This window comes from Pelophylax lessonae, assembly GCF_965119305.1.
Source record: "Pelophylax lessonae genome assembly, chromosome: 5".
Lineage (NCBI taxonomy): Eukaryota > Metazoa > Chordata > Amphibia > Anura > Ranidae > Pelophylax > Pelophylax lessonae.
In genome coordinates this window covers 393,342,688-393,360,984 of record NC_138772.1, presented here as the reverse complement: position 1 = coordinate 393,360,984, position 18,297 = coordinate 393,342,688, and the positions used below count along the sequence as shown (strand labels likewise).

General features: G+C 49.5%; 1 protein-coding gene across 1 annotated transcript in view; it reads left to right on the top strand.

Moving 5' to 3' along the window:
* The window catches only part of SMCHD1 (structural maintenance of chromosomes flexible hinge domain containing 1), a 1,054,086-nt gene that overhangs the window by 541,310 nt on the left and 494,479 nt on the right, over nt 1-18,297 (top strand). Inside the window, exon 21 of the mRNA XM_082259552.1 lies at nt 3,985-4,129. Within this exon, the coding sequence (XP_082115678.1) occupies nt 3,985-4,129 (145 nt within the window). The remainder of the gene's footprint in view (nt 1-3,984; nt 4,130-18,297) is intronic.

The following is an 18,297-nucleotide window of genomic DNA, read 5'->3' as shown; positions in this document are numbered from 1 at the left end:
TCCTGGCTTCCATCAACCTCAAGAATGCGTACTTACACATCGCCATTTTCGAGGGTCATCAGAGGTACCTCGGATTCGCTATAGCGGAGGAACACTATCAGTTTGTGGCGTTACCTTTCGGTCTCGCTTCGGCTCCAAGGGTGTTTACCCTGTTCTGGCCCTGTTGCGGGCACAGGGGATTGAGATTTTGGGATATCTGGACGATCTCCTGTTAAGATCGAGCGCCAGCCCGAGTCTGTTATGCGATCTGTCGACTACCGTTCAGACGCTCAAGGAGTTCGGGTGGACCATCAACGTTCAGAAGTCGACCTTGTCCCCTTCTGTTCGTCTCCCTTACCTGGGAATGGTCCAGGACTCTGCCCAAGCAAAGGTTTTTCTGCAGGAGGACAAGCTCCGGACTCTGCAGGACGAGGTCAGGTCCCTCAGGGACAAGGATTCCTCGTCGCTCCGGGCTTGCATGCGGTCCCTGGGGTTGATGGTGTCAGTCTTCGAGGCAATTCCATTTGCACAGTTCCACACACGATCTCTTCAAGCGGAGATCCTGGCCAGATGGGACAGGCATCCTCAGTCCTTGGAAAGGAGGATATCTCTGAGTCACCGTCGGGGAGAGTCCTGTCGGGGAGAGTCTTCTCTGGTGGCTCCAGTCCCCTGCTCTGACGTGACGGAGGGCAAATCCTTCTGGCCGTTGTTGTGGACGGTGTTCACCACGGATGCCAGCCTGTCGGGCTGGGGTGGCGTTCTGGGCATTCTGTCTGCCCAGGGCACTTGGTCGGAGGCGGAATCCTCCCTACCGATCAACATATTGGAACTGCGAGCGATCAGACTGTGCTTGCGGATCAACTTCGGGATCGCCGTGTGCGGGTGCAGATGGACAACGCCACTGCGGTGGCTTACATCAATCACCAAGGGGGCACCAGGAGTACCCGGGCAGCCCGGGAGATGACCGACATTCTTTCTTGGGCCAAGACGCACGTCCTGGGGATTTCGGCAGTTCACATTCCAGGTGTGGAGAATTGGCAGGCCGACTATCTGAGCCACCAGACCCTGGACCAGGGAGAATGATCCCTACACCCGGAGGTGTTTCAGATGCTGTGTGCGAGATGGGGAACCCCAGATGTGGATCTGTTTGCATCTCGGCTAAACAACAAGGTGGGAAAGTTTGTGGCAAGAATGCGCGATCCTCTGGCAGACGCCTCGGATGCTGGTGGTGCCTTGGCATCAGTATCGCCTGATATATGCCTTTCCACCGATTCAGTTGTTGTCCAGGTTCCTTCGCAGGTTGGTCTCGCAACCGAAGTTGGTGATTCTAGTGGCCCCGGACTGGCCGCGCCGGTCTTGGTACGCGGACATCATACAACTGGTCGTCGAGCCTCCGTGGCGGCTCCCGTTATGAGACAATCTACTGTCTCAGGGGCCGATCTTCCATCCTGCTTTACAGTCGTTGGCTTTAATGGCATGGCTGTTGAAAGCCAGGTCCTGAAAGACGGGGGTCTCTCATCGGAGGCCATTCCTACCCTGCTCAAGGAAGGCCTCGTCTCGTAAGATCTATTACCGTACCTGGTTATTTTGCCTGGTGTGAATCCAGGGGCGTCCCTCCTCGCTCCTTCTCGGTGACGAGGGTGTTGGCCTTCCTGCAAACTGGTGTGGACCAGCGCCTTGCTTTGACCACGATTAAGGGCCAGTTTTCTGCACTGGCTGTCCTTTTCCAGCGCCCCTCGGCGTCTAACTCTTTGATACGCACCTTTATTCAAGGTGTGCATCATTTGGCTCCTCCACGGAGGGCGCCTTTACCTCCTTGGGACTTGAACTTGGTTGTGTCCGTTTTGCAACGTCCTCCCTTTGAAAACATCAGGGAAATTTCTTTGCCTCTGCTGTCACGAATGGTTGCCTTTCTGGTGGCGATCACATCTGACCGCAGAGTGTCGGAGTTGGCGGCCCTGTCTTGCCGCTCCCCTTACCTGGTGGTTCATAGGGATAAGGTGGTCTTGCGACCTAACCAATCCTTCTTTCCTAAGGTGGTTTCTGATTTTCACCTTAATGAGGATATTGTTTTGCCTTCGCTGTGTGCGAATCCTAAGCATCCTAAGGAGTTTGCCTTACATTCCTTGGATGTTGTCCGGGCGATCAGGGTTTACTTGTCGTCCACTGAATCCTTTAGGAAGTCTGATTCTCTTTTTGTCCTTCCTGAGGGACCTCGGAAGAGTACAGCTGCGTCTGCGGCAACCATTTCAAGATGGATCAGACAGATGATTGTGCAGGCCTATTCGATTAAGAAACGGGTACCGCCCTTCCCGGTCAAGGCGCACTCTACCAGGGTGGTGAGTGCGTCATGGGCCTTCTGGCATCAGGCTTCGGTGGTCCAGGTGTGCAAGGCTGCGACTTGGTCGTCCGTGCACACCTTCTCCAAATTTTACAAACTTGATGTTCTGGCATCAGCAGATGCCTCCTTTGGCCGCAAAGTTCTGTGCGTGGCAGTACCTTGAGGGGGCCCTGGCTTTGCCGGTCCCTGCCTGTTGAGGTTGTTTTCCCCTTTTTTATTTGCTTTCCTGGGTTGTTGCTCAGTTGAGCTTTTTGTTATCCAGAGGGTTTTCCTTTCTGTTCAGATAAGGTTCCTTTCTCTGACCTGGGTGCTCCGTTGCCTTTGTGACGGTTGCGCTTCCCACCCCTCATGTCTACACTGCTTTGGGACATCCCATTGGTGAAGACTGTATGAGTGGGCGGCGACTGTCAGAGGACGTAAGAGAAAATGGAATTTTTGTAAAATCTTACCGTAAAATTCCTTTCTCTGAGTCCTCTGACAGTCGCCGCCCCCGCCCCTCTTTTGGGGTTTTATGGACTCTTAACTGCTTGCTACCAAACTGAGTTGGGACGGCTGATAGCAGGGGGGTATTGGACCAAAGGGACAGCCCCCTACAGGTGTGTCTATGTAAATTGCTTATTTTAACAAGTCTTATGCCTAGCTTGCTCCTGTGGATAAGAGGTCAATACCCATTGGCGAAGACTGTATGAGTGGGTGGCGACTGTCAGAGGACTCAGAGAAAGGAATTTTACGGTAAGATTTTACAAAAATTCAGTTTTTCCCTCACTGTATAATGATATGATAGATTGTATCCTGGTTCGATCATCTGTCCCTAACCACAGGTTACTAATGGATGTGCAAATACATCATGTGAACAGGAGTGGGGCAGAAGCAACTATCTGCCAGCATGCCATTGCTTTCTAGAGGCATTTCTCCCCATCTGTTTACATACATAACACAGGAATCTGCTGTCTGGCCCTGATCCCCCATATGAGTGTAGTCTTAAAAGATAAGTTCATCTTACAAAAAAATTATAAATGAACATTTCTTTCCATGTAAAAAAATCTACATTTATTTTTTTTTCGTAATGAACCTGAAAAAGCATTGCACCCTCAATCAGCAGATCATGGGTGTAATGCCATGTTCCTGAAGACTGTCTGTCTATCTGTCTGGCCGTATCCCTGATACGGCCAGGGAGTTACACTGTGACAGGAAGATTTAATGAACTACCACAGCGCACAACAGTGCCGTGGTAGTTCATTGAGAACTAAAAGCCAACAGTCACAAAGGCTTTCGGACCTTGTACTTTTCCTATTCACAGAACACTGTTAATATATGATGTGTTTTTTGTACATTGTGACAGCTAGGGAGAGGGAGAAGATCCCCCACTAGCTTGTAGAAGGGGGGAGCAGGGGTCATTGCATCTGTTACATGTTACACCCTGAAAATTGGTGTAGCATTGTAGAAAAGGTGAAGTTACCCTTTTATTCTATCATGAGAAATCCTTTAGTCTTATATTGGGGGACATATCATGAGCATGTTTGAATGAATTCTGCATTGATTTAGCAGCTGCAGCTAACATTTAATATTTGATAGAATTATTAGAGGTTTTGCATACTTTAAGTTTGATTTTGCATTTTTCTCTTTCTTTTAAGTATTTTCCCCTTTTTGTCTTTTTGTGTCAGAGGGTAAACCGTTTAAATTTTCTTTGGGTACTGTGGATTCTACAATTCGTGTTGGAATTCCATTCAATATCCCATTAAATTTGGAGGATGAATTTGGTCACCCAACGTTGCCCACACCAGATCTCAAACCAGTCTTGGAAGCTAGGTAATTATTATATGTGATAGCTGCAACAGCTACTACCACAACTACTAAAAGATAGATTATTTTAATCACAGTTGTAATTGTTATGAGTTTGGATTGACAAAACTTACTTGCAAAGTATAGCTGTATCAATGCTGTCCACCCAAAATTCATATACTAGGAAGTTAGATCAGCTTCATATATCTCTAAACTGGCAATATTTATATGCAAGTTACAAAGTATGCACATACTTTGTATAATAGATTATGCAGTGGGATAGTTAATGATATTCTTGCGCAAAAGAATTGAGACTCAATTGGACTGAAATTTTGAATATAGAATTAGCTAGTTAGATTTTGCTAAGACACAGAAATATAAGAAGTTAGTACATAATTCAGCTTGACAGCATTACCTGGATTATCAGTTTTGCGGCTTTAAAGAAAAAAAATATTGGCTCTGATTCATCAAGCTACTGTATCACTTATGGCTTGCTAAAAATGCTAATTATGCTTTGTCCATACAGGAGGTTAATGTGTTGGGTTTATAAATATAAGATAATTTAACCACATACTACCCGCCCACCGAGAAATGACGGCGGAGCGGTGTAGCTATTGTTTTGGGACGCCGTCATATGACGGCGCACCAGAACAGCTTCTCTCGCGCGCCAGTAAAGAGTCAATGACATGACTCTTTACCCATGGGATCGGCTGTGTCCAATCACAGCTGGTCACATGTAAATGAGGAAGTGCCGTTATTTGGCTCTCCTCGCCTTACACTGTCAGTGTGTGAGGCGAGGAGAGCCGATCAGCGGCTCCTCCTCACAGGGGAGACAAGGACATGTAATCAGGGCACTGATCATCAGTGCCCTGATTACCCAAAATGTAAATAAAGTGCCAATTACTGCCTACCATCAGTGCTCGCCATCAGTGCCCACAATCAGTGACCATAGTGCTGCCAGTCAGTGTCCATCAGTGCCTGCTCATCGAGGCACTGATGGGCACTGACTGGCAGCACTATGGGCACTGATGGTGCCTCCCATCAGTGCTTGTCAGTGCCGCCCATCAGTGCCACCTGTCAGTGCCCATCAGTGCCTCCTATCAGTGCTCATCAGCAGCGCCTATCAGTGCCCATCAGTGCGGCATATTAGTACCACCTCATCAGTGCAGCCTATCAGTGCCGCCTCATCAGTACACATCAGTTAGGAAGAAAAATGTATTTATTTCCAAAATTTACTCACAGAAAACAAGAAAAACTTTTTTTTCCCAAAATTTTCTGTCTTATTTTTTTTTTTTGTAAGAAATAAAAAACCCAATGGTGAATAAATACCACCAAAAGAAAGCTCTATTTGTGTGAAAACAATGATAAAAATGTCATATGGGTACAGTGTAGCATGACCGCGCAATTGTCATTCAAAGTGTGACAGCGCTGAAAGCTGAAAATTGGCCTAGCTATTTGCGTGCCACATACAGCAGTCTAAGGACCGCCGTATGGGCATGAGGTGTCAAGGTTTCATCCTCCAGGGCCCCAAGTAGACACACAACCGGATCTCTGGGCAATGTAAAATGATAAACTCTGGATATAGAGTCAATAACCTCGCTCCAATATCGAAATAATTTGGGACATCTCCAGAGCATATGAACCAGTGTGCCCTGGTCTCTTTTACATTTGGGGCAGGTATCACTGTCCCTACGCCCCCATTTGAACAGCTGAACCGGAGTGCGATATGCCCTATGAAACAATAAAAAAAATGGGAAACCTTCTGCGATGCCGACACTGAGACCAACGGGATAGAGGAAAGACACAGCTCCCACGTCTCCCCATCAATGGGGCCCAGGTCCCTCTCCCAGCCAACCCGGGCCGGAAGAGAGGCCGGGTCCTGTAGGGCAGCCAACAATGTAAGGTAAACCCGAGAGATCATGCCTCGTCTGTCAGTAGACTTAAAGACATCTGTGTTCCGTCAGTCTTAGGGGGACAGTCCGTGACTGGATATCTATAGCGCGGCGCAACTGAAGATATCTAACGAATAAATGTCTAGGGATGTCAAACTCCTGCTGGAGTTCCTGAATGGACTTCAGCACCCTCTCCCTGCGATAAATCTGTACAAGGAATGCCAGGCCCCGCGACTCCCAGCACCCCACCCCCTCCAACCGAGACAACTCCCGATAGTTGGAGTTCCGCGACAGCGAAGTACCATGGAAGAACCCCTTTATTTAAAGCATTTTCCGCACACAGTGCCACAAGGTAAGGAGAAGTCTGATCGTTGGGAGCAAGGCCTGCAAGTGCGTGAGCCCCGCCTCTAAATGCGTAAACGCTGTATATGGCGAGTCTGGGGAGACCAGGAGAGTGCGGATGGGATCAGAAGGGTCAGACAATTCCCAACCGCTGAACCTGGGAGGCGAGAAAGTACACCCTAGGATTGGGGACCACTAATCCCCCACAGTTTTTACTCATCTGCAGTGTAGTCAGTCTAATACGGGCCACCTTTTTTTTCAAAATTAGGTCACGAAACAAAGATTCCACACGAAGAAACCAGCGTCTCGGGATCCAATGAGGGGCATTGTGCAGTACATTAAGGAGCTGAGGCGCCTAAATCATTTTAACCAGGTTGACCCGTCCCGCTACCGACAGAGGGAGTCTACACCAGGTTGTACATTTAAGTCGAAATTTATGAAGCAGGGGCACTAGGTTAAGTTCTAAATAGCGGCCAACATCCGGGGTCACCTGGACACCCAGGTATCTAAACTGGTCAACCACACGCACATCCCTAGCCCTCTCCGGAAGTGGGGCTGTGATAGGATCCAGAGGCATGAACCGACCTATCCCAGTTTATAGAGAACCCAGAGAAGGAACCGAAAAAGTCAATCAAAATCATGACCTCGCTCAGCGACCTCCCCGTGTCCCCCAAGTAAAGTAGGGTATCGTCAGCATATAATGAAACAACATCCACCTTGGGGCCCCTGTCGGAAGCCCACAATCTCCGGATGGGCCCGGATACGTGCCGCAAGCGGCTCCAACGCCATGGCAAACAACAGTGGCGAAAGCGGGCACCCCTGCCGAGTGCCCCGGAACAAACAGAAGGGTTCCGACAGGTCCCCATTGACCCTGAGTCTGGCTCTTGGGTTGGCATACAATAGTTTAACCCAACTGATAAAGGTGTCCCCCACTCCAAAGCGCTTCAACACCGCCCAGAGATGAGGCCACTCGACACTGTCGAAGGCCTTAGCTGCATCTAGTGAGAAGATTGCTCTATTACCAGGATTATCTACAGAAAGCTGGAGGTTAAGGAACAGGCGCCGTAGGTTTAAGGCTGTAGCTGTCGTGGGGATAAAGCCCGATTGGTCTCTATGGATAATGCTCTGAACAACCGTGGACAGTCTAGAGGCTAACATTTTGGCTAAGAGTTTAACGTCCGATATCAACAGGGAAATGGGCCTATACGAGTCAGCTAGCAGCGGATCCTTACCAGGTTTAGGGATCAGGACTATGATTGCCTCACTCATAGAATCAGGCAAGGACCCTCTCTGCAGAGCGTCATTAAACACCTTCAATAGGACGGGGACCAGCTGTTCAGAATACCGCCCATACACCTCAGTTGGCAAGCCATCCACTCCCAGGGACTTACCCCGCGGCACGGCCTTCAATGCCGTGATAAGCTCAGTCAGAGGAGCATCCAGGCCCTCTGCCTCCCGGGAATAGAGCACCGGCAGGTCAAATGCGTCCAAGAAGTCCTCCACCACTTGCGGGGGGGCTGACACCTTGGACGAGTATAAATCCGAGTAGAACTCCCACAGAGCCCTAGAGATCTCAGGAGTGGTACTCCGCAGGACACCCGAAGGGCTGTAATAAAAGCCGCCGGCTGCTGGGAACGAACCAACATAGGCAGCACGTGACCCGTACTCTCCCCCCTCCTCAAAATGTTTCTCTTGAAGGAAAAACCGCTTGTTTTCAGCTAGCTGTAAAGCCACCGTCTTGGAGAGGGACTGAGCTGCTAACCAGGAGCGTTGAGACTCCTCTGAAGGGTTTTCAACATAAGCTGCCTCCGTCCTAGTCACCTCACACCTCCCACACCTTAGTAGAGGATTTAATATTAATCAGGTAACTAAACTGCCCTAGCAGAAAGGCTTTCGCAGTGTCCCACACCACCCCCAGTTCAGCCGTGTTCAAATTGGTTGCAAGGAAGGAAGTCAGTAAATCAGGTATGGGGTCGGGACTTGGAAAAAGTGTGAGCCAAAAAGGATTCAATTACCAAAGGGATCTCCCCGACCCAGCCGGCAGGGACAGTCTGATCCGGAGCGGAGCATGGTCCGAGAACAGTCTCGGCCCATACTCCGCACCAACCACCAGAGGCAAGAGGGCCTCGTTGCCAAACCCCAAATCGATACGGGAGAGGCCCGACCGTGCAGCCGAGTAGCAAGAATACACCTGGTCGCCCAGATGCCCCATCCACCAAACATCCGTCAGTCCCAACTCCCCCATCAACCGAGCAAAGGGAGACCCATTATCGGTCAGCGGAGGGGGCTCCGAGCGAGGGATGAACCTGTCCCAGTGGGGATCCAGGGTGGCGTTAAAATCACCAATTACCAACAGAGGAACCGTCGGAAGGCCAGCAATCCTCTCCGCCAGCAATCCAATTACCCCAGCCGAAAAAAGGCCGGGGGCACATATACTGCAAGCAGCGCACATGACAGTCCCCCAACATTACACAATAAGAGCACATATCTACCCTCCGGATCCACACAGGTAGAAGAGCAGGTAAAATTAACCCCCCGCCGTACCAACAGACTTACACCTCTGGAATATATAGAGAAACTAGAATGGTACTGGTGGGGATACAAGCCAGGGGCTATACTGGGGGGGGGGGATCAGAGGACATGTGGGTCTCCTGTAGGCAAACTACATCCGCCTGCAGTCTTTTCAGATTCCGAAGGACAGCAGTTCTCTAATGCATTGTTCAGTCCACGCACATTCCAGGAAACAATGCACAAAGTATCAGCCATGGTAGATCACAGGGCAAAAGTGAAAGTGAAGGAGTTCAGAGCAATGGAGGGCACAGCATCCCAATAACCCACATAGGGGCAAAAAGGCACATCTAAGAATGGGCATCAGCCAGGCACATCGAAAACGGAGGGGCAGTCCAAATCTCCAGCAGGCATAGAAGAAATTCCAGTTATCTGTAAAGCAGGCCCTCCTCGGGACAGCAAGGTTGCAGCATTCATCTCCAGTAGATAGGGAGGGGGTGAAAAACAGGGGTGCCAGAGGGCAACAGATACCAAAGGGTCGGGGATCCTCGGTTTGCCCACTGCCAACATGGTCAGGTGAGCGCCGGTTAACTGCAAAGTTTGTCCAACCAGGACCCATAGGGGGGAAAACGGTGGGAGACACAGCTGTCTCAGCAGTCTCCACAGGAACAGCGTGTAGAAACAGCAAGGGTAATAACTGTAGTCCGTGCATATAGGGCAGCTTCCGCCCATAGAAGGGTGCCACAGGGGACACCCGATCAGCAACGACATCAACAGTTCAAATTTGTACCACAAGGTAGATTTCAAGGAGCCCCGATCGTGGAGACAGGTCAGGGCGCTGCGCCCTACCTTCCACTTCCACCCACTGTGCCGCAGCCGCCTGGTTATCAAAGAATTTCACACCATCCCGAGTCACCACTCGAAGCTTAGAAGGATGAAGCATGGCGTATTGTAGGTTCAGCGCTCTCAATCTCCCCTTCACCTCCCCAAACTTCGCCCTCTGCCTCTGCACTTCCGCCGAGTAGTCCGGAAAGAGAGAAATTTTGGAATTGTCCATAACCAACTTGTCTTGCAGGCCCCGGGCATTGGTCAGGATAGTATCTCTGTCCTTGTAATTAAGCAATTTGAAGATGAAAGTGCAGGGAGGCGCTGGGGCGCATGGGAACTCGATGTGCCCTCTCCACAGAGAACATGGGAGTAAAGCATTCCTGGCCAAAAGTCTCCAGCAACCACTTCTCGATAAAGCTAACAGGGTTTTTCCCCTCAGCCCGCTCTGGGATGCCAATAGCTCTGACATTGTTACGTCTCATCCTGTTCTCGAGATCCTCCAACCTGGCTGCCTGCTGAGCAGCCAGGAGTGGAGTATGTTTAACCTCCCTCTGAAGAGCGGGCATATCATCCTCAATGGAGCTAACCCTGCCCTCCACAGCCGCAGTACATTCTGAGTTTTTGCATGTCATGCCTAAGGAAGGTGATTTCAGTTTTAACTCCCTTCATCTCCACAGTGAGAGCAGCAATAGAAGTGTTACAGGCTGTAACCGCGGCCATTTTGTCCCTCAGAGTGGGCTCAGCATCAAGCACAGGGGAGGGAGGCTGAGGATTACCTGCAGTGTCCCAGGCAGAGAGCTGTGCAGAAATATCACCCAGCGGGGCAGCGTCATCGGCATCCGACTGAGGGGTAGGGAAGGCAACAGAAGTGGTCGCCACAACAGGAGCAGTTTTTGTGGCAGGCTTGGAGAAGAGCTTCTGGGCAGCTTCTTTGTAGGATGGCTTCTGAGAGCCACGCTGCGGCTGATCGCATCTTGGATCTGCCTGTCCGGAGCCTGGTGGCCTGTCGTCTGCAGAGAAGACATGGTGCAGCGGGGGAGGATGACTCACCGGGTGCTCCGGGCGGTCAGGAGGCTACAGAGCAGCTAATGCCGAAGAAACAGCGAGCCGATCGGGTGTCCTTCAGGATGAAAGTGCAGGATGTTCGGCGGAGCGGGAGCTACACACATCCAGCTACATCCGCTGCTCGGCCACGCCCCTGTAAAATGTCATTTAACACCATTGTGCATGTGTTGACAAAAATTGTATGGCTTATTATTTTTTTTTTTTTAATGCACTAGGTAAAAAAGCTAATTTGCGGTGCAAGTTACAATGTATTTATCACATTATCAACAAAACATTGCATTACTGAAGTACTGCTGAAAAAAAAAAATATTACATTGAAAAATATTTTAATGCTCTCTTTCACACAAACAAAATTAAGACTACCATAGTTCTCTTTTATATTTAATCCCACCCTTATTAATTATTATTTTACATTTTATAAAAAAAAAAAAAAAAATGCAAAATATGTGTACAAAATGTGACAACGTATTAAAGTGTTCACTAATGGCAGATGTTTGCCAAGCAAAATAGATAAGTTGGACACTTTGGTGCAGGAAGAGAAGCATTAGTATTGCGGAGTCTTGGCTTCATTGTTCACATGAGTAGGCTATTAATTTTCCTGGATTTCGGAGAGGCAGAGTAGAACAGAAAGGTGGGGGTGTCTGTCTATATGTGAGAAATTATCTCAAAGTGAGTGTAAAAGAGGCAGAGTGAAGGAGAGTGTGTTGAGGCTGAAGCATTATGGGGGGAACTGCATATGGGTGTGCATACTGCAACGGTAATCATTAGAGTTTGTTGTAGGCTGTTCATTGTTAATGAGGAAGTAGAGACTCAGCTTCTTGCACAGATAGAAGGAGCCGCAAGGTCTGGAATGGTGATAATAATGGGGTATTTTAACTACCCGGAGATTGACTGAAGTAATTGCACTGCAGAAACAATTAAAGGACAAAAATGTATGAACCAAACACAAGATATTTTTATGGTCCAGTTCATAGAGGCTCCAACTAGAAATGATGCTTTGCTGAAATTGGGAAATTCAAGCCACGTAGAGCTTTTTACTAATGTTCATATAAAAGAACATCTGGGTAGCAGTGACCATAACATGATTTAATTTAATATTATCTGTAAACAACAAGCACATACCGAAAAGATAAAAGCACTTAACTTTGAGAGTAAATTTTCCAAGGCAGAATGCCACTCTCCAAATCTAAGACTGGGAGGGGATATTGGCATTGATGAACACAGAACAGAAATGAGAAATCTTCATAATGATGGTGTAAGAACACACTGCAAAATATGTTGCCATGGGCAACAAGTTTAACACCTTCCCCATTCAGTAAAATGCTTGCTTATAGCAATGTAATTCAATGTAATTCACTGCTATAATTAATCATAATGTGTAAAATAAATTACTCTTACGTCCTCTGACAGTCGCCGCCCACTTAAACAGTCTTCACTACTGGGTATTGGTCTTATCCACAGGAGTAAGCTAGGCAGAAGATTTTGTTAGAAATATTCACAAAAACATTTAAAAAAAAGCCCCCTACAGGGGGCTGTCCCTCTGGTCCAATACCCCCCTGCTAGCAGCATTCCCAATTCAGTTTGTTTTTTGCCTAGTTAGGAGTAGACAGGCTTCCCTTGGCTGGGGCTGCAGTCTCAGCCTTTTGTTCTTCTTCTTAATTTTTATTTTATGCAAAATTAATTTTCTTTACACTTATAGCTTTTTATATGTTCCTGTGCTTAGTTAGTCAGACTTCGTAAGACTACAGCGTTTGCGGAGCTGGGAATCGCACTGGTTGTCCTAGAGCCTTACGGAATCCCAGCCTGCCATCGAGCGTTAGCAGGCTATGCCTACTCCCAGGCCTCGCAAACGACCTGTCCCTGTCCTCAGGGACAAAGCCTGCAAAGTGGCTACTTCGCTAGGATGTCTCAACTGCGGTACACCGCGTGTTGCTAGCGTCCTGTTCGGTTGACGGCACCCCCACCCAGAGTGGGAGGCTTCCTGTCACAGAGCGGTACCCACGTTTTTCGCTGGACCGGTGAATACCATGCTACCCCTCTGTCTATGGCATTATCTGTCGGGGGGTGTATGTGGGGTCTCTGTTATGGGGATGGCAGTCTATGTGGAGTCTGTGATATCCCCCTCATGTCTGTCAGTATGGGGCGCCATCTTTAGTGTGGGCAATGTGTTTCCTGATGTGCTCGGCGGCCATTTTCTCTGAGCCTCCCCCATAGACTTACATTGGCAACCATTTTCTTGTGGCTCAGACCTATGCTTGGCCTCTAGTGGCGTGACATAATTTCCTCTTTCCTAGCACACAGATTGAGCTGGCAGCATGGGTACAGTATAGACACACTTCTGGGGGCTTTTCTGCTATTTTTTCTGGTTATAGCTCTGCTGGCAGTTGTTATCTTTCAGTGCTTAATAGCACAGGCTAGTCACTCATTGCGCTGCATTGCGGTGGGAACCGCCGGTATCGCCGATTTAATGGGCCAGCGCCATTTAATCTCTGAGTGTTTCTGATGGAGTCCCAGGATAGAAAATTCCCCCCAGCTCTGGTGGAGGGTTCAGATACTCCTGTACCCTCTGCAATAGTTTCACTTACTGCTGCACTTACGACTTTCAAAGTGAATCTGTTGATGTCTGAGCAGGCTTCTAAGAAAAGGCCCAGGCTTTCTCAATCTTCTGATTTGGAGCTAGATATGGTTGCCACGGACAGTGTAACCCCTGAGGGATCTCAGTCCTCTCAGTCGGATGGGGGGGGGAGGAGGAGGTGGAGGATTCCCCCTCTGGGTCGGCCAGAGAACGCACTGCAATGTCTGCGCTCATTAGCTCTGTTGACTTGCTACGTTTAGAAGATGAGCCCCACCTGCCGGGTAAGCGGTCTTCCTTTGGGACCAGCAGAACCCAGAAGTCGGTTCAGGTTTTTCCCTGTCCCGTTGAGTTTAACGAAACAGTGAATGAACAATGGCGCAATTTAAAGCGCAATTTTTTGGTGCCTAAGCGGTTTCAGCATCGTTATCCCTTTGCATCTCCGGTGGATTTGCGCTGGACTGTGGCCCCTAAGGTGGACCACACTGTATCCAGGTTAAATAAAGCCACTCTGATGCCCGCGGAGGATTCTCCGGTGTTTAAGGACCCGGCGGATAGGTGGGTGGAGTCTCTTACCCGCCACTCCTATCTGGTGGTAGGTTCCTTGATGAAACCCGTGTTCGCCTCAGTAATGGTCTCTCAGGCTGTGGTTGAGTGGACTAAGGTGCTAAGACGCACCCTTGTGGCTGATTCCGCCCCTCCTGCTACTCTGGAGATGGTGGACCAAAATTATTCAGGCTGTTTTATACCTATGTGACACGGCCTTGGATGAGGCCCCTTTAGTCTCACGCTTATCTGCAGTCGCAGTGACGATCCGTCGCATCGTGTGGTTGAAAAGCTGGTCGGCCGACCAGTCTTCCAACAAGACGGTATCTGACCTTATGCAGGGAATCGCCTTTTTGGGGACTCCCCGGACAAATTGGTGAAGGGGGTCACTGGGGGTAAAAGCACGCTGCTGCCCCAGGTGTCCAGGGGCAAGTAAGCGGGGCCCTTCTTTTAAACCTAACCAGGGGTTCTTTCGTGCCTTCAAGGCACAAGACAAGGGCAAATCCTTCAAGGCCTCTGGTGGCCAGAAGAAGCCTTGGGCGGGCGAGTCAAAAGCTGCCCACACTGGCACGGCGGCCCTGAAGAGACGCCCTCACCCATTTCAGTGGTGGGGGGGACGTCTGCGCTGTTTTCCCGAACCTTGGCTGGCCAAGATTCAGGACAGATGGGTTCAGGAACTCATTCGGTCAGGGTACAAGATCGGATTTCGATCACGCCCAGCACACAGATTCTTTCCCTCCAATCTTCATTGATGACCCCAGATCGTTTCCAAGTTCTCCAACGGGCGGTTCAGGATCTCCTCGCCCAGGGGGTGATCGTCCCGGTACCACATCGGGACAAGTTTTGGGGTTTTTACTCAAATCTGTTCACGGTGCCCAGAAAGGAGGGCAAGGTGCGTCCAATTCTGGACCTAAAGTTTCTGAACCGCTTCGTGCGGGTTCAAAAGTTCCGCATGGAATCACTCAGATCGGTGGTGGACTCCCTGAATCCTGGAGATTTCCTGGTTTTCCATCGACCTCAAGGATGCGTATTTACACATCCCCATCTACGAAGGTCATCAGAGGTACCTCCGATTTGCAATCGCGGAGGAGCACTATCAGTTTGTGGCGTTGCCTTTCGGTCTTGCTTCGGCTCCAAGGGTGTTTTCCAAAGTGTTGGCTCCTGTCCTGGCCCTGTTGCGGGCGCAGGGGATTGCAATCCTTGGGTATCTGGACGATCTCCTGTTACGGTCGAGTTCCAGTGCCACTCTGTTGCACGACCTGTCAATCACGGTTCAGATGCTCCAGGAGTTCGGGTGGACCATCAATTTTCAGAAGTTGACATTGTCTCCTGTTCGCATCCCTTACCTGGGGATGGTTCTGGACTCCGCCCAGGCGAAGGTCTTCCTGCCGGAGGACAAACTCCGGACTCTGCAGAATGAGGTCCGGTCCCTCAGGGACAACGAGTCCTCATCGCTCAGGACCTGCATGCGGTCCCTGGGATTGATGATGTCAGCCTTCGAGGCGATACCATTTGCACAGTTCCACACACGATCTCTGCAAGCGGAGATTCTGGCCAGGTGGGACAGACGTCCTCATTCCTTGGAAAGGAGGATCTCTTTGAGCCACCAAGTCAGAGAGGATCTTCTGTGGTGGCTCCAGTCTCCGGCTCTGACGGAAGGGAAATCCTTCCGGCCGTTGTTATGGACGGTGGTCACCATGGATGCCAGCCTGTCGGGCTGGGGTGGCGTTCTGGGCAATTTGTCTGCCCAGGGCACTTGGTCGGAGGAGGAATCCTCCCTACCTATAAATGTCTTGGAACTGTGAGCGATCCAGACTATGTTTGCGATCAGACTATGTTTGCTCCATTGGTCGGATCATTTTCAGGGCCGCCCTGTGCGTGTGCAGACGGACAACGCAACTGCGGTGGCTTACATAAATCACCAAGGGGGCACCAGGAGTGTCCGGGCGGCCAAGGAAGTGGCCGAGATTCTGTCCTGGGACGAGACGCGGGTCTCGGCGATTTCGGCAGTTCACATCCAGGTGTGGAGAACTGGCAGGCCGACTATCTGAGCCGTCAGACCTTGGACCAGGGGGAATGGTCCCTACACCCGGAGATGTTTCAGATGCTGTGTGCACGATGGGGATCCCCGGACGTTGATCTGTTCGTGTCTCGTCTAAACAACAAGGTGGGAAGGTTCTTGGCAATAACACGCGACCCTCTGGCAGACGCCTCGGACGCGTTGGTAGTGCCTTGGAATCGGTATCGCCTGATTTATGCCTTCCCCTCTGATTCAGTTGTTGTCCAGGTTCCTTCGCGGGTTGGTCTCGGAACCGAGGTTGGTGATTTTAATGGCCCCAGACTGGCGGCTCCAATCACGAGACGATCTGCTGTTTTAGGGGCCGATCTTCCATCCTGCTTTACAGCCGCTGGCTTTGACGGCGTGGCTGTTGAAAGCCAGGTCTTGAGAGATTGGGGTCTCTCGTCGCCGGTCATTCCTACTCTACTCAAGGCTAGGAAGGCCTTGTCCGGTAAGATTTATCATTGTACCTGGAAGGCTTATTTTGCCTGGTGTGAATCGCAAGGTTTCCATCCTCACTCCTTTTCGGTGGCAAGGGTGTTAGCCTTCCTGCAATCTGGTGTGGACCAGCTTCTTGCGCTGACCACTATTAAGGGTCAGTTATCTCCGCTGGCCATTCTTTTCCAGCGCCCCTTGGCGTCATATTCCTTGATCCGCACCTTTATTCAAGGGGTGTGCCATCTTGTTCCCCCTAGGAGGACACCCTTGCCCCCTTGGGACTTGAATTTGGTTCTGTCTGTTTTGCAACGTCCTCCATTTGAGAACATCCGGGAGATTCCTCTGCCTGCGTTGTCACAGAAAGTCGCCTTTCTGATGGCAATCACATCTGCTCGCAGAGTGTAGGAGTTGGCGGCCCTGTCTTGCCGCTCCCCCTACCTTGTTGTTCATAAGGATAAGGTGGTCTTGCGACCTCATCAATCTTTCCTTCCAAAGGTGGTGTCCGATTTTCATCTCACCGAGGACATTGTCTTACCTTCGCTTTGTGCGAATCCTAAGCATCCTAAGGAGTTTGCCTTGCATTCCTTGGATGTAGTCTGGGCGATCAGGGTGTAAACCTGTCGTCTACTGAATCCTTCAGAAAGTCGGATTCTCTTTTTGTCCTTCCTGAGGGACCTCGGACGGGTATGGCTGCGTCTGCGGCAACCATTTCTAAATGGATCAGACAGACGATTGTACAGGCTTATTCGCTTAGGGAACGGGTTCCGCCCTTCCCTGTCACGGTGCACTCTACCAGAGAGGTAAGTGCGTCTTGGGCCTTCCGCCATCAGGCGTCGGTGTCCCAGGTGTGCAAAGCAGCGACCTGGTCGTCCGTGCACACCTTTACAAAATTTTACAAACTTGATGTTTTGGCATCGGCAGATGCCTCCTTTGGCCGCAAAGTTCTGAGTGCGGCAGTGCCTTAGGAGAGACATGGCGTTTTCTCACCTGTCCCCTCCTGTTGGGGTTTTTTACCCCTTGGTTATTTTGCTTACCTGGGTTTGTTCGCTCCTGTTGAGCTTTCCTGTTACCCAGTGTTTCTGGTTCAAATAAGGTTATTTTCTCTGAACTGGGTGCTGCGTTGCCTTTTAGACGTTTACGTTTCCCACCCCTCCCAGCTACACTGCTTTGGGACATCCCAGCAGTGAAGACTGTATGAGTGGGCGGGGACTGTCAGAGGACATAAGAGTAAATAGAAATTTTTGTAAGAACTTACCGTAAAATTATTTTCTCTGAGTCCTCTGACAGTCGCTGCCCCCCGCCCCTCTTTTGGGGTTCATGGACTATCTACTGCTTGCTACCAAACTGAATTGGGAATGCTGCTAGCAGGGGGGTATTGGACCAGAGGGACAGCCCCCTGTAGGTGTGTCTATGCAAAGTTTTTGTGAATGTTTCTAACAAAATCTTCGGCCTAGCTTACTCCTGTTGATAAGACCAATACCCAGTAGTGAAGACTGTATGAGTGGGCGGCGACTTTTAGAGGACTCCTAGAAAAGAATTTTACTGTAAGTTCTTACAAAAAATTATATTATCCTGATCACTTCCCCAGAGTAGTACAATGTTAAATTCAAATTGTAATAAAAAAATAAATTGAAGATTTTTTTTTTTTTTTGTACTGTTACCAGTCAGTGTCCCTGATACCTGCCACACCAGTTATATGCTGACACTGTACTATACTGCACTGGTGACAGTTTGTAAAAAAAAAAAAAAAAAAACATTTTTTCTTTTTTTAATTTCTTCATGTTCCAAGAAATTACAACTTCAAAAAACCTGCCATGCCTCTTACTAAACACCTTTGGACTTTCTAAAAGGGGTCACTTGGGGGTATTTGTACTGTCCTGGCATTTTAGGGCCTCATGAAATTAGATGGGCCATCAGTACATCAGGATTGATCAATTTGATATAT